Below are 22,406 nucleotides of genomic sequence, written 5' to 3'. Positions count from 1 at the left end.
AGCATGTTGATTCCGCTTCTAGCATGTTGAATGTGTGAGTTTTCTGTATGTGGATCTCAGAACCTATTTTTTTAAACATTCTACATAGCACATGGTATCAGTAAATGATTTAGCAAATTATGTAAAAGTCTGACATGTAACAGTGATGATCACAAACAAATAGTTAATTTGATTAGAGCATGTGTGCAAATCCTTGCTGCGAGGATAAAATTGCGTTAGTGAGCCCTTTCATCTGTGTACGTGCGTGTGGACGTGCGCACACTAACATGCGTTCCGAAGTGTCCGAATATAGCCTGCGAGCACATCACCCTCTCTCCTCTTTAGCTGTCAGAACCTACTGAGTCTGTGTGGGTATGTCAGAAATGTGCACTAGATAGATAAAGTACGAGATGCCAAACCACTTTGTTTCATTCATGCCCTCACTCTCTTCCCCTCCCCTCTCTCCCCCACTCCCTTTCTCCCCCCGCAGGCTGTGAATATCCTGCATCTGAGAAGTCAGACCAGACTGACTCACAGAGCTCTGTGAGCCAGCACCACTGAGGCTGCCAAAGCATGCTGGTGCCAAGCTGTCCCATGATGCACATAGCTAGACCCGCACTGCTCGTCCTGGGTCTGCTCCTCCTTCTCGCCGACGCCGAAAGTAAGTGTCACTTTTCGTTACTTCTCGTCCTCTCTTTCTCCTCAGTTCGTGCCACTGTAGGGATGAGAGATGCCTCTTGTAAGTGGTCTTATCTCATTGTCACATACACACACTAACAGTTATACACACACAAAACACAGCATTCTCTCTCTCTCTCTCCATCTCTCTCTGTCTCTCTCTCTCTCTCTCTCTCTCTCTCTCTCTCTCTCTCTCTCTCTCTCTCTCTCTCTCTCTCTCTCCCCCCCCCCCAACACCCTGATGAGTACAAGGCCATGGCCATAAGTCCATTCCTCTATATTTTTATCCAATATGGAGATAACTACATATATCACCATAAAAATACATTGAATTGGAGTTACAGGATGTTTGGAGTTGAAATCTGAGCACTGAGGTGTCACAACAGGTTTCAGACTCCAGTGAGTTTATCCTACTCCGTTTCCCCTGGTTAACACCGCTTCCCATTAATCACTACGTTCCAGGAAGCAGGTGCAGGTGAATAAAAGTTTTATTACACCCTTCACACCGCAGGAATCTCCCTCTTCAGCTTGAATATGTTTGAATAGCGGAGCGTCCTCCCAAGGTCACAGACGAGGGAGCAGCAAAAGAGAAATTGATGGGCGAGACTCAAAACTTTTGGTTGAGAAATGTTCGCTGCAATCTGTTTCATTCTCTCCCATCTCAATTGTCCCCTCCCACTGCATATATTTCACAGTGAGAGAGATGAATGGAAAAGTAAATTGTCACTTCAGGTGTGTCTAGGTTTTTATTGACTTGGCCATTTTAATCATAGCACCATTTTATGTGCTTTCTATTGAGCACAACTAGCAATCTTTTAGAATAGAATAGACCATGAACATGGACTATGTCACCATGCACTTATAGTTTAGGTCCTATGACTAATGTGTCATGCAAAAGAAAATAAAGGAAAGCTCAACTCCAAACTTGAGTCGCCAGTGGGCATTCCACGGGGGAATTTGAGCACAGATGTAACCCATGAGACAACCACAAATGCACTTGGCCATCCTAACCCCTAAATCCCCACCTTCCCTTCTCTCCCTGTTGCTGTCTGCGTGCTAACAGCTGATCTGATAGCCCTTTGGACAGCTGTGCTTGTTTATCATTTCCAAGCCAAAACAAACTGACCGTGAGGGAAGTCGACGGTAGTCCAGCAATGACTGAGTAACGGAGGAGAGATGGGGTTGGGGATAGGGGGTTGGATGACAGGCCAGTGTCCACAGCTAAGGTGTAAGAGAACGGAGATCCAGACCAATTTGAAGTAGTATATATTTGCTCAGAGATTATGTCTTCTCTCAGCTATATCCAACTACATCCTGCTATATCCAGCTACATCCTGCTATATCCAGCTATATTCTGCTATATCCAGCTATATCCAGCTATATCCTGCTATATCCAGCTATATCCAGCTATATCCAGCTATATCCATATATATCCAGCTATATCCTGCTATATTCAGCTATATCCAGCTATATTTAGCTATATCCAGCTATATCCAGCTATATCCAGCTATATGTAGCTATATCCTGTTATATCCAGCTATATTCAGCTATATTCAGCTATATCCAGCTATATTTAGCTATATCCAGCTATATCCTGCTATATCCAGCTATATCCAGCTATATGTGGCTATATCCAGCTATATTTAGCTATATCCAGCTATATCCAGCTATATCCAGCTATATTCAGCTATATTCAGCTATATGTGGCTATATCCAGCTATATTTAGCTATATCCAGCTATATTCAGCTGTATCCTGCTATATTTAAGCAATAAGGCCAGAGGGGGTGTGGTATATGGTCAATATACCATGGCTACGGGCTGTTCATAAGCATGACGCAACGCAGAGTGCCTTGATACAGCCCTTAGTCATGGTATTTTGGCAATATACCACAAACATTGCTATTATAAACTGGTTACCAACGTAATTAGAGCAGGAAAAATAAAGGTTTTGTCATACCCATAGTATATGGTCTGATATACCATGGCTTTCAGCCAATCAGCATTCAGGGCTCGAACCATCCAGTTTATAATCAGATATAAACAGCTATATTCAGCTCTCTCTTCTCTCCACCTTTATTCTTTGTTGCTATGGACCCATTATTGCGTATATTCCTTCTCTCTGTCTCCCTATTTTACTCTCTCTCTCTCTCTCTCTCTCTCTCTCTCTCTCTGTCTCTGTCTCTGTCTCTGTCTCTGTCTCTGTCTCTGTCTCTGTCTCTCTCTCTGTCTCTCTCTCTGTCTCTGTCTCTGTCTCTGTCTCTCTCTCTGTCTCTCTCTCTCTCTCTCTCTCTCTCTCTGTCTCTCTCTCGTTCTCTCTCTCTCTCTCTCGTTCTCTCTCTCTCTCTCTCTCTCTCTCTCTCTCTCTCTCTCTCTCTCTCTCTCTCTCTCTCTCTCTCTCTCTCTCTCTCTCTCTCTCTCTCTCTCTCTCTCTCTCTCGTCGGAGTGCATGCTGGGAGTGAGTCGTCAAACAGGAGTGATTGTGAGAGCGACTGGAATTATTTTCACTCTATTGGGTTTTTTGGTATGTATATATATTGATTAGTTTAGTTGATTTAAGGGTATCTTGTCTAACTATCACTAAGCACGTATAGAGGTGGTGGGATCGTTGAGGTTGGTTTTTCGCGAGGGCACAACCAGCGGGTGGGGCTGGTTGCAATGGCCACTCGTGGAAGTTTGGAGTTTGAAAAACTTAGTAGGCGACATGGGGTAAAGATCCCTGCCGCGGCTGGGTGTTCAGTGGAAGAATGTAGCTTGGCTGTGGGTGCTATCATTGGGTATGATAGCATCAAATCAGCCTCAAGGATGAATAGCGCAGTAGTGATATTCTTAGATTCCATTGAAAAGGTGAATAAGATGGTGGAGAGGGGTGTTGTGTTGCGGGAGACACAGACGCCGGTATTTCCGCTTATGAATCCGGCGAAGAAAGTTATATTGTCTAACGTACCACCATTTGTTAGAGATGAAGTGTTGGAGCGAGAGTTATCTCGTCATGGTCAAATCGTATCTACAATAAAGAAGGTTCTTTTTGGATGCAAATCTCCGTTGCTGAAACATGTCGTGACTCATAGGAGACAAGTGCATATGATCTTAAAAAAGGACGTTGATGAACTGAATTTAGCGTTCAGTTTTAAGATTGATGGATTTGATTATGTTTTCTACGCTTCTACTGAATCAATGAAATGTTTTGGTTGTGGAAGAGAGGGGCATTTGGTGCGTAGTTGTCCCGAGAATGAGCGCGCAGAGCCTGGTAGTAGCTCTAGTGATGGTGCAGCTAAAGCATCAACGCGAAGGGATGAACATGCTAAGGGTGCAGGGGAACGGAGAAGGTGGGCAGATGTGGTTGGAAAAGTAGGAGAGGAAGGCATTGTGGATACGGGGGCAATTGTGGTAGATCAGAACAAAGAGGGAGGGGAAACAGTAGGTGAGATGGCGACTGCCGTCGCTGAGGTGGTGCTGGAAAATGAAATTGGAGATAAAGAGGAGATTGAAATAACGGAAAAGGAAGCAGCTGTTTTCAAAGTACCGAGGAGTAAAAGGAAGAATTTAAGGGGTGGTGAAGGGTCTAATTCTAAGAGGAAGGTAGAGATTGATAAATTAGTTGAAGATGAACAGGTTGTAGAGATGGTGGAGTTTTCTTCTGGGGAGGATAGCGAGAGTGAGTCATCTGACGCGTCACAACAAAATAGCGAGATAACTGGGGTGGAAGGGAGGTATGGGATTAAGAAGGTATGTCAATTTCTGAAGTTGACAAAAGGGAAGAAATATATGCAGGATTATAATATAACAGATTTTTTCCCTGAAAGTGAATTGTTTATTGAATCAGCAAAGTTTCTGATGTCAAAAATTACAGGGGGAGGTTTGACAAGCCCTGAAATTGCTAGACTCAAGAAAGTGGTCACGAGAGTGATAAGTGATGTAAATTCTAAAGAAAATGAAAGAGTTCAGTTGCAGTTTTAACTCTGTAAAGAGATGTGGTGTCTGTATCTTCCTCTGTATATCCATGTATATCCATCCATTTTCATCCATGAGCAGTTCTAAACGTAAATGGGGCAAGAGATGGTAAAAAAAGAGCAATAGTGTATGAGTTAATTAGGGGAAAGGGAAGTGACATAAATTTTCTACAAGAAACGCATAGTAATTTGGAAAATGAAGTTATGTGGCAACGAGTGGGGGGGGACAGTGGTGTGTAGTCATAAAAACTCAAAAAGTGGGGGTGTGGCTATATTGTTCTCACGAGGGTTTTTGCCTTTGTCATATGAGGTTGAAGAGGTAGTGGAGGGGAGGTTATTAAAAGTTAGAGCAAGGTATGAAAACATCACTATGTGTCTGATAAATGTATATGCCCCAGTGGTGGCAGTTGAGAGGGTATGTTTTTTAGAGACATTATCAAATACCATTGAGAAATGTAACAATGAAGATTATTTATTTATTGCTGGGGACTTTAACTGCACAGTCAGCGATTTAGATAGAAATCACCAAGAACCTCATATAGCCTCAAGGAAGTTTTTAAAACGCCTCATTGTAACACATGAACTGTGTGATATTTGGCGGAGTCAACATGGAAGCACAAGGCAGTACACCTGGGCGCATGTGAGAGAGAACACCATCTCTATGGCCAGGTTAGATAGGTTTTATTGTTTTGAGCATCAATCTCAGGTCTGTAAATCAAGTGTGATAACCCCAGTGGGATTTTCTGATCATTGTTTAATAACAGAGGTGGTGTTCATTAACGATGTAAAACCCAAAAGCGCATACTGGCATTTTAATATAACTTTATTGAGTGATGCTCACTTCAGGAAATGTTTTAGTTTTTTCTGGGAAAGGTGGAGGTCTCAAAAGGCCAGTTTTGTATCCCTTCAACAGTGGTGGGATATAGGGAAAATCCAGATTCAACAATTCTGTAATCAATACACGAGGAATGTCACCAAGGATATCACCAGATCAATGAAAGCCCTAGAATTTGAAATAGTGGAACTCATGACGTTGGGTGAGACCACAGGAGATCGAGGCCATACTCAGGCCCTCAAGAGGAAAAAAGCTGCATTGGCAGACCTGCTGGGTATCAGAGCACAGGGGGCATTGGTGAGAAGTAAGTTTCAGGGAATCTCTGAAATGGATGCCTCATCCAAATTTTTCTTTGGTTTAGAGAAAAAGAATGGACAAAGACAAATTATTCATTGTCTCAAATCAGCTGTTGGACAAGAGCTCAATAGCCCTAGTGAAATTAGAAAGAGGGCAGTAGAGTTCTATGCTGAGCTCTACAAGTGTGAGTACAAAGAGGATAAAACAGTGACACAGCAGTTCCTTGATGGGCTCCCACAGGTGGCTGCAGAAGCTCAGGTTGAACTTGAGCAACCATTGTCTTTGCAGGAGTTATACACTGCATTAAAAGGCATGGAAAATGGAAGAGCACCAGGCATTGATGGGCTTCCAGTTGACTTTTTTAAGTCTTTTTGGGCTATGTTGGGAGAGGATTGGCTAGCAGTAGTTAATGATAGTTTAACCGGAGGGTTACTACCAATAAGCTGCAGAAGGGCTGTCCTCACCCTACTGCCCAAAAAGGGTGACCCTAGGGAGGTGAAGAACTGGAGGCCGGTGGCTTTATTGTGCACTGATTATAAGATACTGTCCAAGGCTTTGTCCAACAGGCTGAGGGAGGTGATGGAGCAAATCATACATACGGACCAGTCCTACTGTGTTCCTGGCAGGCAGATAGGGGATAACATTTCTCTGATTCGTGATTTTTTGGACGTCTCTAGGGCTATTGGGTTGGATGCTGGTCTAATTTCAATTGATCAGGAAAAGGCATTTGACCGAGTTGAACATCAATATTTATGGCACACGTTTGAGGCGTTTGGGTTCAGCTCTGGTTTTATTGCCATGATAAAGGTGATATATGGTGACATTGAAAGTGTATTGAAAGTTAACGGTGGTTTGAGTGCTCCTTTTAGAGGTATTAGGCAGGGATGTTCTTTATCAGGGATGTTATATGCCATTGCTATAGAGCCACTACTAAATAGCATTAGAAGTCGCATTGAAGGGGTGTACCTTTCAGAGGATATTCCTCCTATTCGTCTCTCAGCCTATGCTGATGATGTAGTTGTTTTAGTGAAAAATCAAGCGGAGGTGGATAGTTTGAGTCTAATGGTTGATCGTTTTAGGGGAATATCCTCTGCAAAGGTGAATTGGGAAAAGAGTTGTGCTTTACAGATTGGAGAATGGTCTGGAGGGATCATGGCTTTGCCAGGTGGGCTGGAATGGTGTAAGGGAGGTTTTAAGTATCTTGGAGTGTACCTAGGAGATGAGGGGATTATGGAAAAAAATTGGATTGGGGTTGTTGAAATGGTGGAAGGGAGGATGAGGAGATGGCGTTGGTTGCTATCTCGTATGTCATATAGGGGGCGAACTATTATAGTTAATAATGTGATTGCCTCTGCACTATGGCATCGGTTGTCAGTTTTAGAACCACCATCTGGCCTTCTAGCTAAGATACAGGCAATTATTGTGGATTTCTTTTGGGATAAATATCACTGGGTTCCACAAAGTGTGTTGTATTTGTCAAAAGAGGAGGGGGGACAAGGTCTTGTACATCTTGCTAGTAGGGCTGCTGCTTTCCGGTTTCAGTTTATTCAAAGGTTGCTTTATGGACCGGAAAATGTGGTGTGGAGAGGGGTGGCAGGTCTTGTATTACAGAGGGTTGGAGGATTAGGTTTAAAGAAGGCTTTATTTCTGGTTGATAGTAGCCAGATTTCTAGGGAGGGAGTACCTCCGTTTTACAGAGGTCTTCTCAGAGTGTGGAGCATAATGAAGGTGTCCAGACGAACTTCAGCGGAGTCAGTGCATTGGCTGTTGGAGGAACCTCTGGTGTATGGGGCAAGACTGGATTGTACAACTGCAGCTGTTCCACATTTCTCCAAGATTCTGGTGAAGGGCAAAATCATCACCTTAAAACAGTTAATGGCCATGGCTGGGCCCGCCTTAATGGATGGAAGACGGGTGGCTGAACATTTGGGGGTGAGGTCGGAAAGGATTGTCGGACAAATGCTGGGAAGCTGCAGGAAGGCTCTGTCAGCGGAAGAGTGGGGTATGCTTAATAGCCACAAGAAGAAGGTACAAGAGGAAGAAGTCTCATTTCCTAGACTAGGGATTACACCAAATATCCCAGAGTCAGAAAGAAAGGCGGTATTGCTGGATTTGAGAGGGTTGGAGGAGGTGGGTTTGGATGAGGTGAATGGGAAGGACTTGTATAGGGGGTGTGTCAAGGTGTTGAATAAAGATAAATTGAAAAATAGAAAAGACACTCCATGGAGGGTAAAATTGGGAATTGATGACAAGGTAAAGCCAGCATGGAGAGCACTGTACAAACCACCGTTACAAAAGGGTACTGGTGATATGCAATGGAGGGTTTTACATGGCATCATTGCAGTTAATGCTTTTGTATCTGTTATTAACTCAGATGTTAGAGATGGATGTCCTTTTTGTAATATAAGAGAAACCATTTTTCACTGTTTTATGGAGTGTGAGAGGATAAAACCTCTATTGGAAATGATGGAATCTTTGTTTAAAGCTGTAGGGGAGATTTTCAATAATACTGTTTTTATTTTGGGGTTTCAATATAGTAAGCAACAGAAAAGAAAATGTCAACTGTTAAATTTTATTTTGGGACAAGCTAAGATGTCAATTTTTCTGAGTAGGAAACATAAGATAGAAACGGGATATGGGCAGGATGTAAGATGTGTTTTTAAAGGATTAGTGAAAGCAAGAATAAAAGTGGATTTTGAGTTCTTCTCAGCTGTAAAAGATCTCCCATTGTTTGAGGAGAAGTGGGCCTACGAAGGAGCGCTTTGTTTTGTAGAGGAGGGGAAATTATTTTTTGTTGATGAAATAAGTTGAATGTATATGTTCTTTTGTATTTTTATTTTTATTTATTTTGTTTAGGAATTACATTTGTTGTTTCATTTCTGAAAAGGCAGTGTGTCATTATTTATGTTAACACTTGAGTATAAAATAAAGGTTTTATAAAAACTCAAAACTCTCTCTCTCTCTCTCTCTCTCTCTCTCTCTCTCTCTCCCCCTCCCTCCCTCCCTCCCTACATCGCTTTTGAGCCTCTGTGTTAGCTCCATGCCGGTGACTGCATCCATTTTCTCTCTAGTGTGCCACTGCATCTGCATAAACACTTCAGCTGCTCAGCTCAGCCTTAGGACTCTCCCCAATACTGCACTAGCTGTGAGAGGAAAGACCAAAATACCAACCGAATAACCCCCTCCCACCACCCACCTCCTCACTTTAACACTCTGAAACCCCATAGAGGAAGAAGGGAAGCTGAATCCCTCCGTCAGTGCAGTGTGTTAGCCCAACTGGGGTGTGTTAGCCCCGCAGGCGAGGAGATATGGTGGAGGATATGAGACACGTGAGAGGGCGAAAATGGCTGACTCGGCCTGCTCAACAGATGGCACCATCCTCGGAGCCAGTCCTGTGTGCCCATGTCCGGCTGGCTGCTCTAACCTCTCCCGCAAAGGCGGGAAAAAAATGTCCCCGGACAGGACAGCACACACGTAGGGAGGGTTTGGGGTTTTGGCGCTAACGATGCTAACACGGACAAATGCTATATGGCATTTGTTTTGTTAACATGTGGATAGGCATGGATAGAAAGGGCCTTTTGTTGACATAGGACTGTGCCTATGTGGATTTGAGGCTATTACTTTAGTTTATGTGGCAAATTGGGCTCGGGACTATTGAAAGAGGGCATTATTTTCCCTGATGAGCCCTGGCGTGAGATGGGGGGACGCCGGTGGGGGAGCCAAACAACCGTGCTGTGTCTCTGCTTGAACAATGGCATAATAGACCAACAGAGAAACCCATTCCTACTCTGAAGGAGTGATCTTCGGGAGTGTATCAATGGTCAATAATGATCAATAGATCGTCAATATGTGTCTAGCTGCAGTGAGGAATGGTCCAGAGAGGACAAACAAACAAGCACAAAGGCAAAACCATTAGAGACCTCTAACAACCTCCAGGTCTTGTTGTGTTTTGTTTGGTGCTGTTTGTTTGCTAGGAATGCTGGGGAGGCAAACAGTCTTTGCATTTAATGTCGCTAGTGTCCCTATATAGTGCAATTCTGACCAGGTCCCATAGATGCTTCGGTCAAAAGTAGTGCATTATGTAGGTAATAGAATGCTATTCGTGACGTAGTCATGGGTTTGAGGGAACTGAACAGCTCAGTGATTCACTAGCGACATTAAATTCAATGACTGTTTGCCTCCCCAGCATTCCTAGCAAACAAACAGCACCAAACAAAACACAACAAGCCCTGGAGGTTTTTCGAGGTCTCTAATGGTTTTGCCTTTGTGCTTGTTTGTTTGTCCTCTGCCATTTTTCCCTTTGGGCACTTACACCTATTTGGCACCTTCCTCACTGCAGCTAGACACATATTGACGATCTATTGATCATTATTGATCATTGATACACTCCCGAAGATCACTCCTTCAGAGTAGGAATGGGTTTTCCTGTTCGTCTATTGAGCAACTACTTAGGTCATATGTGACTTGTTACTTTAAATCCCTCCTAAATCAATCGCTCTATGGACCCTAGTCAAAAGTAGTGCACTATATAGGGAATAGGGTGCCATTTGGAATACAAACTAAGTCACCCTGGGGCCTAATGCTGGTTTAATTGATTCTCTCCACTAATGACGGATGGCGTGTTGTATCCCAGTGGAGTGAACGCTCCTCTTTTAATGCGTGGAATAAGTATCGACGGGCTCCCCCGGACATCTGTAAACACTGGAACCGTTTTCGTCCCCAAAACTCACTCTATCTGGCTGTCCTTCACACACACAGGATGCACCCCAAATGGCACCTATGGGCCCTGGTCAAAAGAAGGGAACATGGTGCCATTCTGGATGCAGAACACTCTATCTTTCCCTCTGGCATAGCCCTTGATTAACTACATGGAAAGTGGAAAAGCAAATACTCTCCATCTATTTATTCAACCGTCCATCTCTCCCTCTCTCTTTCCTTTACTCTCTTCACTCAAGCCGTTGCGTGCGGAGTGAGAATAGAAGGGAGAGAGAGAGAGAAAGGGAGAACAATAACGTGGGGAATTACATACATTTGATACGCTGGCTGCGTCCTACACCAACAAATGAAAGTGCTCTTGCCATGTTCTGATGGCTCAAGTAGAATCAGGAGACAGACTAGTGCGTTTCCATGCAGAGGTCAAATTGTGCGCGGCTCTGCGGCGAACATAATGTGCAATATAATTACTCAGTGCACTGTGAGGAACAGACTTTCCCATATTGTTATTATTCACGGGCATTATCATAGGGCTCGAGCCCAACCACGTCACTGTGTCACTCGGATGGCTGTCAGGGTCAGTGTCAGTGTATGAATAGATTATGGAATAATATGGTGTTTTTCTCGAAAATTATACATATTTCTATGGAGTGTATATGTCAATGGTCATTAACTCGATGCTTTTAACTCAATTTATATTCATCCATAGAGCCACACATTCATAGACCTTCTGACAGGCACGTACACACACACACACACACGCGCGCACACACACATAAGAATGCACACACACACACAGAAACACACACACACAATATAGTACAACTAACCTTGTGGGGACACACAATTCAGTCCCATTCAAAATACTATTTTCCCTAACTGCTAACACTAATCCTAACCCTTACCCTAACCTTAACCCAAAAACCGAACCTTAACCCTAAACCTAGCCCTAGCTCATAACTCTAAAACTAACCCTAGCTCTTAACCCTAACCCTAAACCTAATTCTAACCCGAACACAAATTCTAACCATAACCCTAAATCCCCTAGAAATAGCATTTGACCTTGTGGGGACTAACAAAATGTCCACAGTTGGTCTAAAAAAACATTGGTTTACTATTCTTGTGGGGACTTGTAGTCACCTGGCCTCCCGGGTGGCGCAGTGGTCTAGGGCACTGCATCGCAATGCTAGCTGCGCCACCAGAGTCTCTGGGTTCGCGCCCAGGCTCTGTCGCAGCCGGCCGCAACCGGGAGGTCCGTGGGGCGACGCACAATTGGCATAGCGTCGTCCGGGTTAGGCCGGTAGGGATATCCTTGTCTCAGTATGTAAAAATGTAATAAAATGTATGCAACCTACTGTAAGTCGCTCTGGATAAGAGCGTCTGCTAAATGACTAAAAATGTAAATGTAAACAAGTCCACACACACACACACACACACACACACACACACACACAGGCTCATGTGAGCACACTGAGCCGCACCTCCTAGCTAGACTTAGGGCTAATGATACTGTATTCCCAGATGTCAGGGGGTTGTAAATTGTGTGTTTTATGCTTGCCTCCCCTAATATGAATTATTGTAAAATAGTGTTATATTTGCATATGGGCTTCCAGGCTGTTCTGAAATTTGCATTTTTACAACAGTTCAAATTAAATTCCACAGCTTAATTTGGCTGCATGGTAATTCGATTTAAATTGAGTCCATTCCACTCTGACCATGTGACCATGTTCACAGCACAAATATGAGTTAGAAAACACCAAAGGCTCCAGAAGCCTCCTCAACAACTGTGTTAAATTACAAACCTGTGGTTCAGTCGCACGCAATCAGATCACAAGACAATGGAAACGTAATTAAGCACAATGTTATCGTGGCCTTCGGAGAAGCTATCCGCTACCAGGGCTTCACTATCATAAAGGGATAAGCAGTAATCATAGTTTTCTCCAGTAGAAGTACTGTACTCTACAAACTCTGTGCTTCACAATCATGTCGTTACTTTATAATGTAATTACTCCATAGGACACTGTGCATTGACCATTTACGCTGGGAATGCTGGTTTGTCTTGTAGAAACCCCCTGGCAGTGCGTTATTTGATGCTGTTAGCCTAGCTATGGAATGCTGTAATTTGGCCATCCACTTAAGGTCAGAGTACCATACAAAGGTTAGGCCGATTCCCAAAGCTCCTTGACCCTCACATACACATAGAAAGGCTAAGAAATTGAACTTTTTCTTACAATACAGAGACATTGTGCATGCTCAGATGCACATACCGTAATTAAGGGCTAGCCTCGGGCGCTAATGCTATTTTTAAGTGCACTTACGTCTCCAAGAGACATTGACTTGATAATGGAGGGGCAATTTAGCCACTCTGAGGCATTCGAATCCAAGAGAAAAGGTATTGACAGAACAAAACCTCCTGAACACAAAACCAAATTGCCAAATGGTTATGGTGTGCCCTCTTGACTGACAACTGACCAAGTCTCTTCACAATACAAATGGATTGTGTTTTCCCATTCACAATGCACACCCAATTCAAACCTAAATTGAAATGAATTTGGACAGATTTTACCTCGGGTTTTGGCATGTTTGTCTGTCAAAGATGGAATATAAAGCCTGATTTGAACTGTATGCTCCCAGTAAGAGAGCACAAATGGCCAGGTTTCACACAGAACCCTCTAGTATGCCTTTGATGCCGTGATCAGCCGGTGAGCCGAACACAATGCCAGCTGTTCTGCGTATGCCTGGGTTACGCTTGGCACAGCGTTTAGCATGCTGGCATATGCTAAAGTGGATAACCCCTCCGTATGCCAGAGCACCCTGTAACAATGCAGATGTTGCGCGACGTCATTGGAGTGACTGTGCAATTAATAGATAGAGCCTTTGGGATTATTGGATTTGGTCACTATCTTGAATGGATGTGCTTTACCGTTAAATAATGATTCCTGTTACAGAGTAAAGGATACTGTTTTGTGGTTTTCTAATAGTGGGTACATCAATGTGGATGATCAATGTTAGTACATTACGGTGGCGAATCGTGGCTATTGGACCTTCAGTGGAGGAAAAACTTATTTTAACACGTTTCTACCAAACTCAAAAATCAAGAGAAATAACAGAAACATAGCATCACTTAGGCCTAAAGCACTCAACTAAATGAAACAGGCCTGAGGCTGAGCCATGCTTTGGCCTGCCACTCACGCAGAGACGGCACCCGCACTGACAATGCTACAACAAGCAACAAGCCACTTCACAACCCATGGTAGCCTAACGCCGTCACTATCCCACTATCACCAAAAGCGACCACATAAAGGATGTGAGTGTGACAGGCCCGTGATGCTGAAAGGACAGCGACCGTAATACCAGCTCACTCCATGTAGGAGAGTGCACTTTCTGTAAAACACATAGACTGATAGAAAGACAGCAGTCACACACAGCATGATGTTATAGAATAAGCAGTTCATTCACGAGGACATAATAAGAGAGTAGGTTCCAATCATAAGATCACAAAAACACAACCATTAGGCTAAGCAATTCCCAATCGAAATGTACAACTATTACTTCCCATTCCAAAATACGTTCACGTTCAGCACACAAAGTAACGGGTGATCTAAAGTTTAACTGCAACAATGTTTCATTTACATTTTACATTTAAGTCATTTAGCAGACGCTCTTATCCAGAGCGACTTACACACACATAAGTTATTTTTAAAGAGATGGCTAACAACAGCAATCGCACTGCAATAACAAAACAGTTCCACTCACCAGATCATGATCATTTGAAAACTTAACTTTGTGTTGAAAGTGAATCATTGATCTGAAGAAATGATCACGAAGTTGGAGAGGTTAGCGCTACAGCAGAAACGCTTAGACTAGCTTATACCAGAAGGATAGGTGCAACAGTGAATCACCCAGAAGAAAGACTATGTTTCGGTATGGAAGGCAGACGGTATTTATGGCACACATCATGCCGGTGACATTTCTTTTCCCTCCAGGTCAGTGTCAGTTATGTTGTGAGGTTCACTGAGGCCAGCCCCCTGAGGTACAGTAGTTGTCCAGTGGTAGCAAACTCCCAAGGTGGTTATTTGAACTGCTTTAGAACACATATGGCCAGTTAGGAATTGGAGGGACGAATGAGGAGGGGGTATTCTATTTTTAGTAGACTTTTCTCTTTTCGGATAAGAAGTCTTAACACTTACTGTTTTATGTGGTGGTTCATACTGTTCTGTATACTTGTATGGTTCATTCAAGACATGATGGCGTTGGAATGTCAGTTGAGATGTTAGGAATCCCAACCCTTCACTTGGAGCTGCAGGAGTGGGGGAGTGGAGGAGCTGCAAAAAAGTGTTTTTCCCCCTTGCCAGTTTGGTTGAAGAGGCATCACATCCAATCAATTAGCGGCTTAATAACCTACGCTGGGCTAATTAGTCAGATGCATGACGACAACCTCGCCTCCTATTACGAGGCCCCGGATCAGAATGGTTTAGCGGATATCCTCCCGAGCCGAACGTGTCTCATTTTAGCAACCTTATTAACGATATTTAATAATACATGTATCAACCAAGGTATGCATATCAGATGCAGGCACATAGACAGTTATGGGTGCTGCATTTTGATATATTTGTGAAGAAAACATAGCAAAAATAAAAAGAGACATTTGGGAGAGCAAGACGACACCAGATTGTATCAGGGCCCGATGCCTCCCCTTGAAAGGCCAAAGGCCCCTCTGCCTATGACTGGATACATGGCTGTGTCTGAGTAGGTCCTTACAGTGTCTGAAACTCGTAAAAGCCCTTACATTCTTGAAGCTGTGTGTGGGAGGGAAGTGTGTGTGTGTGTGTGTGTGTGTGTGTGTGTGTGTGTGTGTGTGTGTGTGTGTGTGTGTGTGTGTGTGTGTGTGTGTGTGTGTGTGTGTGTGTGTGTGTGTGTGTGTGTGTGTGTGTTCACATGAGTATACAGTTTGTATGTACTATAGTGTGTCTGTGTCCATATCTGATAGATAGTACCTTCACACGTGTCATTCTCTCTCCATATCACTGTGTTAGGACACCTGGCCTGGAGCCTGTTCTTTGGTCTCACTCTGGGGGAGGAACATTTCACTGATCCCAGTACAGCACATTTACGTGTTGGGAAGGGAGTACCTTGGGGCTGCAGAGTGGTTAATGGTGTAAAGCCTTCCTCTCATTGAAGTGCTTCGAGGCCACAAAGCCTATACCTTTTTCACGTTTCACTCCAATCCTCCCAACGTTGATCGGAAATCTATAGGGCTAACATCCCCGCTGGCCTCTCGTTGTCCGAATAGGTTAGCATACGTGATAGTGAGTGCTCTATTTCATACATTTTCTCTCTTTCCATGTCGTCTCTTTTACCACCTTTCTTTCACACTCTCCCATTCTCTTTATCTCTCTCTCTAACTTTCTTTCTCTCCCGTTACCTCACTCACTCACTCACTCACTCACTCACTCACTCACTCACTCACTCACTCACTCACTCACTCACTCACTCACTCACTCACTCACTCACTCACTCACTCACTCACTCAGCCTCAAAAACAGCATAGTTCAAACCCTTTTGGCAGCTTTGACCTATAAGTATGTTGCTGTTTGCGGACTTCTGACACAAGGCTTTAATGTAGTTTATGTTACAGTTAATGAGAGGGAAAGATTCCAATGAGAGGTGAAAATAAACTCACACTATGGTCCGATGTAAAGGCTTTTCCACTTGAAACTGAGCCAAGGCCTTGATTCAAATGGTGCAGTGCACTAAGTACCCATCCGACCGCCACTGCAGAATATCGACATGTCGACACAAACACAGACACACACACGCAAAACAACCCTTTTCCATTAGTGGTGGAGCTGCCCAGTTTCAACTGCTCCCCCTAAACACATGCACAAGCACACAGTTTCTCTCGCACACATACAGAGAGGGACCACTCTTACTCACACACATGCCCATTCTCTCACATTAACACCCACAGAACACACACACCCACACACCACTGATGAGATATTTATACGGCATCCATCAAAGCCTCACCAGGACCGCCCCATCCCCTGAACGTTTCAGGCCCATCCTCTTGGGGGTGACATCTGTTTCATTCATCATCCTCTCTCCAGCAAATTAATTGTCCACTCCTCACCATCACTCATATTCAATATGAATATTGAATATTAAGTGTAGCTAATTAGTGTAGGACAGGGGTTGGGTGACTACAATGCAGGAGAGTTAATCTCTCTCTCTCTCCCTCTCCCTCTCTCTCTCTCTCTCTTTCTCTCTTTCTCTCTCTCTCTCTCTCTCTCTCTCTCTTTCTCTCTTTCTCTCTTTCTCTCTTTCTCTCTCTCTTTCTCTCTTTCTCTCTTTCTCTTTCTCTCTCTCTCTCTCTCTCTCTCTCTCTCTCTCTCTCTCTCTCTCTCTCTCTCTCTCTCTCTCTCTCTCCATCTCTCTCTCTCTCTCTCTCTCTCTCTCTGTGTTGTGTTGGGATGCTACTCCATACATATGGGAGGGCAGCTGTCAAACAGAGCACATAATGTCAGGATTTGTGTCTACGCAGATTTCTTTAAGTACACATTTCAAATTTTCCCAGTCTCTCTTTCCGTCCCCTTGGAGAGCGGGAGGGAGGAAAAAACATCATCAGAGCTCTCTGTGATCCTCTCTCTCTCTGCCCGCGCGAGAGAAGACAGTAATTTCACACCGCATGATCTGTTGCGTCTCATTATGACAGAGCCCTTTAATTGGCTTGCTCGCAGTTTATTCCCCGATTTTTCAGGCGGAGGCGTCCGGGGAAAGATAGGCTGCATTTTTGCCATTAAAGCCACGTGGCGATGCTGCGTCGGTGTGCGCGTGCGGAAATTATGACGGTTTGCCAGCGGGAGTGGAATGGGGATCGGCAACGCATTTAGCGGTTAGCTCTTAGCGGGGGAACAAGGAGCCACCGGAGAGCCCGGTTAAACAGGGCCACAGTGTGAGTGTGGTGATTTCCCCTATAAGCCATTGAGAGAGCTGTGGTTCGGTGGTTATAGATAGCTGGTTAGAGAGATGCCCTGGACATTTGATTGATGGGCTGAACTGCTGATTGTAGAAGACGGGCATGGGAGACCTCGAATACCGCAAAGCACCTTCACCCCTACACTGAGATACAGGGCACTCTGAGAGCCCGATCTGGCCCGATCCACTACGCCCAACATGCACACCTACATATGTAATCATGCACATGCACACATAATGCACAAATACTGTCACAGACATTTACACAGGCACATGCACACATTCATTCCCATACACATGACATATACAGGTCACAGGCGCACACACACAAACATACAGATGTCAGTTAAGGCAGCACTACTACATCCCCTCTACTGCAACCAAAGGACATACTGATTTCCTACATAAACATGTCAAAACAAGAGCCTATCCAGCCCTAGGTCAATTATTCTCCCACCATGTGGCCTGTCGCACGTAGAGTGACACTCAACAGGCCACAACGGGGTCATACCACCCATGTGTCCAGGGGCTCTTTCACCAGATTAAATACTGTAAAACGACTCACGAGGGCCACAGGTACAGGCCTGCATGGCCCTGTGTGATCTAGCCGTCTATGTAATGTATGTTAATGGATGGGAGAATACCCTGAGAGCAGCAGCTGTGGCAGGCTGAGGCAGAGGCAGCCAGCTTCCTAAGCCGCTAGAGAGAGGGATGCTGAATGAATCAGATTACCTGCCCATCAGCCGTCAGCCCCTGAGCCGCCCGGAGGACAGGCAGGCAGGCTGCCTCTCTCCAATCGTCATGACAGCCAGAGAGGGAGAAAGGACGTGGGTAGAGAAGGAGGGAGGGACAGAGAGAGCGAGCAGAGAGAAGGAAAGAGGTTCAAAATTGAGAAAGGGTGAGGGCGGGGAGTATGAGAGAGAGTACCAGAGAGCATTATGGGAATCATAGAGAAAAAGGTAGAACATTATGCAGAGAGAATGAAGTGTGACAGACAAAACCACATCTGCTAAGATTGCTTTTACCTTTCCATCTTTGAAAAGAAAGATCGAGTGATTCCTATTGAATCAGTTGCCTGAGCATGCTTTACTGTAGACCCGGGTGCTTGGTAGCATGATTGATACACGCGGAATGTCAAATGATATTTGCTGAGGGAATAATTTGCACGAAAAGTAATAACAAGAAGTATTCGTTTTATTATTAGTTTTAACTAGGGCATAATTTGGTCATGACAGGTTCTCAACGTTAATAAATTTCGCTAAAGATCACCGTGCCAACCTAATCTCATGGGCCTCAAGGTTTGGATATGAGTTCTGAGGATAAACAGATGAAGAAAATGACGGCACCCCTGAATTGAAGGTCAATTGCAAATTAATCTTCGGTCTCATCTCAAATATCTGTTGAAAGTCTGTGAGGGAGGAAAACCTTCATGCGATTACAATTTTATTTAACATTTTATTACACCTGTTGCGACTTGCATGCGTATGGGGTACTGTTGCTGACTAACCAATGGAACAGAGGGATACTGGGGGACACAAGCTAAATTGTATAGTGGAATATTGAGGAACCTGTACATCATTGCTAGGCCATATGAGATAAGTAATGTTCTATCGCTCCAAACAAACACCATGTACGGCTTCTTGTATTTGTAAGTGGTGAGAGATAAATGGAAAGGATCTGATTGGTGCTAAGTGGTGATGAGTATAATCTTACTGGTTGATGATATAATAGCTCCACAACACTAAAACCTCCAGAGCCGTTGTATCCCTCTCAATTGTGGAATTAAATAAAACACCATCTGAAATAGGCAGATTGATTAGAACAAGTTGAAATATAAGCACATTAGAGGAACAGTTCTCAAAATTGAGTTTGTCAACCTGATGGTCAAAGAACAGAAATCCCCCATTGACTTGCTGCACCATGTAATTGGTGTTCAGGATATTTTTCTCCCCATTTCCAACAGGGATGAAGTTGTAATGATGGAACATTTCAGTCAATGAAATGTTACAGTGGATGGTCCCTCACTGTGTGTGTGTGACCGTGTGTGTGTTTGACCTGCGTTCAACAGCAGTGTGAGCTGTGAGTTTTGGTGTTCGGTGCTGTTGGATAGCCCTCTAATGGCTTTGCGGAATTACAGGCATGTGACAGTGAACCCTGGGATTAAGACTAATACTCTGATCCAGTGGAAAAGAGAGAGGGAGGGAAAAAAACTAGGCCAAGACAACCTGTCAGTCGTCAAATCCACTGGGTAGCAATACCCAAAGAAGATGCGTGTTCCGCCTCTGAGAAAGTCAGAGAAAGACAGAAGGCATAAAAAAATGGAAAGAATAGCTTTTTTTCTCATCTCAAAGACAATAAATAGCTAACAAAAAAGCAAAACAGAAGCGCTGAAGGATACAGTCATCTTAAGGGAGCCTGGCCGCTTTGTTTTGACGTGTCTTTGAAATCCACAAGAGAATTTACTCGGTATTCATTCAATTTTTTGGTCGTTCACTAAAAGACATGGCCGACCGAACTTGAGCTGGGCTGTGTCCAACAGTGGTGCAGCGATGATCCAAGCTGCTGTGAGGTAAAATGCAGACTTAAGAGAAAAGGATGCCTCTGTCAGATTCTATGACAAGAAAATCCTAAACCAGGACGACCACAATTCATGGCAGTGTTTACATTTGTCTCAAGAATTCAGTCTGTCTTGGTTTGTAAAGGCCATTACCTTGCATTATATCTGTGCGACAAAGCATCCGTTTATTGTGCATTTTGGAACGTAGCATTAGCTTACGGTAGATATAAATGTACAGTAAGCCAAAGGAGACATATTATTGGTGTTGCCTCTGTAAGAGGATCGGGAGAACTTCCTGTTATAGGAAAATTATACAGGGGACACAGATAGGCTGCAAGCAGAAATCGAAGGCAGGCAGAGACTGTGCTACTTTCACACTACAGGACATCTTAAAGTCCCACCAACAATAACAGCAGACAAAAAAAAACATACTTCCTCTCTTGCTTCACAGTGGTCTTTTTAGAAGTTTGCTCCAACAGGCTACCCTAGTGCTGCTAACAAACGGAACACAATTTCCAGTCAAGGTAGGATGAAGAAACTCCCCAGACTGAAGTAGACAGACCATTGTTACAGCATCTGACCTTTTCTGAATGTTACTCACAAAGCATCATCCATCCAGTGGTCACTGCACAACATCTGTACCCGATCCAGGAATATCGATCAGGTGATAATTATATTGTCCTTCCCCAGCTTGATATGGATTAATAATCGGCCTCTAATGCCCTCTGACATTTTCGCTGCATCGACTCAATACTGTTAAGTGCCACAACGCCGATAATTATGACACCGGGCGTTCTTCATTTTCAGCCCTAACGAGAATCATCAAAGTTGGAGAGAGAGACAGAGCGGGAGAGAGAGAGAGAAGTCATGGCTTGTGCTCCAACCGTTATTGGAGTTGCAGATTTGTACCTCGAAACAGGTAGCGGGGCCAGAATTCAGATGCCCTGGATTTCCTCTGAAGAGAAAGATGAACTCGTGACTTTTGTTACATCATTGAAATAAACCAAAGAGAACCGTTCTCAGGGTCCTCCACTAGCGTCACTTAGCCTACAATAAATACAGGGATTGGGATGAGGTGGGCAGAGTGCCACACCACCGCCTTGACTTCCGCCACAGCCCATCTGTGAGCATGTCCCTCCCCTGGCATTTGAGGACCCATCACCATCCTTTTGTGTATTTTCCTCCCTCCTTTGTCCCTGTTTTCAGCTAGTTTAATTAGGTTATTTACCCCAGCTTACCTCCCAGTGTTTCATTACATAGGCCAGCAGCTGATAGGGACTGCTTCACACACAGGGTAGGTGAAGATAAAAAGTTGGGGACAAAATATGATAAATGTCGGAGCTCGGCCAAAATGCAATCTGGCCACCGCGATGCAGAGATGCTCTAATGGCTTCCAGCAAAAAGGGAGGCAGGCACTGTCGAGATGGCAACGTGATAAATGGCACCGCCATAGCTGGGAGGACTGTAGGCTAGACAAAAAAAGAAAGCGGCACAGCACACAGACACAGGAAAAAACGAGGATGGGCACGTAATGGAAGCCAATTCCTTCTGAACTCGGCTCCTTGTGACAAATTCAGTCCGGAAGGGCCAGGGAAGGAAATCGTTTTTTAGCGACGGGTTCCAACCCACCCCTCTTTTGATAGTAAGAGGAGCTGTATGGATTCTGACAATGCCATGGCACAGGTGGAATGATTAATGAGAGACTCCACACCTCATGTGCTGCTAGAAAATAAAAATGGCTGCCCAGAACCACACAAAGTCATACTGCAAACATACCGTGGGCAATGTGTCAAGGAAATGTTGACATGACAAACTGCCAACATTATATTACCAGTTGTCACACCAAACAATTGTTTCACTAGTATAATGGTAGCCATTTTGAAGTCTGCCTCATGTTAAGCTGATAGCCAGGTAAAGCGACCTCTGTACTCCAATTTAACTACAGTCATCTTAGTTCTGTGTATCCGAATCCTATCCCAATTAGACCAGTAGTAATTGGACGTGGTTGAATTCATCTGAACAAGCCAGTTGCCTCCATGACAGGTGTCACATTGTGTCGATGACGCCAACCGTGCCCGTTTGTGATGTAATGAGGTGCCACGATGGGGTGATGCCCACGTCCCAGTGTCACTGGGTGGCAACTTGTGCCACGGTGGCATCTTCACTGACCCCCTCCAACACAATGGGCGGCCATTTTTCTTTCCACTTGGAAACTTATTAAAGGAGGTATCTTTTCTCTCTAATTGCTCCTCTCCTCATGGCCAAGGCCCTCGTGCATTGAACCAAATCTTAGAAGCATTGTTGGATACTTCAATTTGCAATGGTGGAGGCCACAGTAGTTCTTAGAGGTTATGGATGATTTTACCAAGTAAAATGTTGAGCAGAAGAGAAGGAATGGAATAAAGCCCCGACTTGCTG

The 22,406-nt window shown here is 44.2% G+C and overlaps 1 protein-coding gene across 1 annotated transcript in view; it reads left to right on the top strand.

Moving 5' to 3' along the window:
* The first annotated feature begins 3,887 nt into the window (after positions 1-3,887).
* Positions 3,888-22,406, top strand: part of LOC120030233 (receptor-type tyrosine-protein phosphatase delta-like) — a 176,217-nt gene continuing 157,698 nt past the window's right edge. The window contains exon 1 of the mRNA XM_038975579.1: positions 3,888-3,984. Coding sequence (XP_038831507.1) covers positions 3,888-3,984 — 97 coding nt within the window. The remainder of the gene's footprint in view (positions 3,985-22,406) is intronic.

This window comes from Salvelinus namaycush, chromosome 36, assembly GCF_016432855.1.
Source record: "Salvelinus namaycush isolate Seneca chromosome 36, SaNama_1.0, whole genome shotgun sequence".
Classification (NCBI taxonomy): Eukaryota; Metazoa; Chordata; class Actinopteri; order Salmoniformes; family Salmonidae; genus Salvelinus; species Salvelinus namaycush.
The sequence above is the reverse complement of the archived record's forward strand: the minus strand, read 5'-3'. Positions and strand labels throughout refer to the sequence as shown.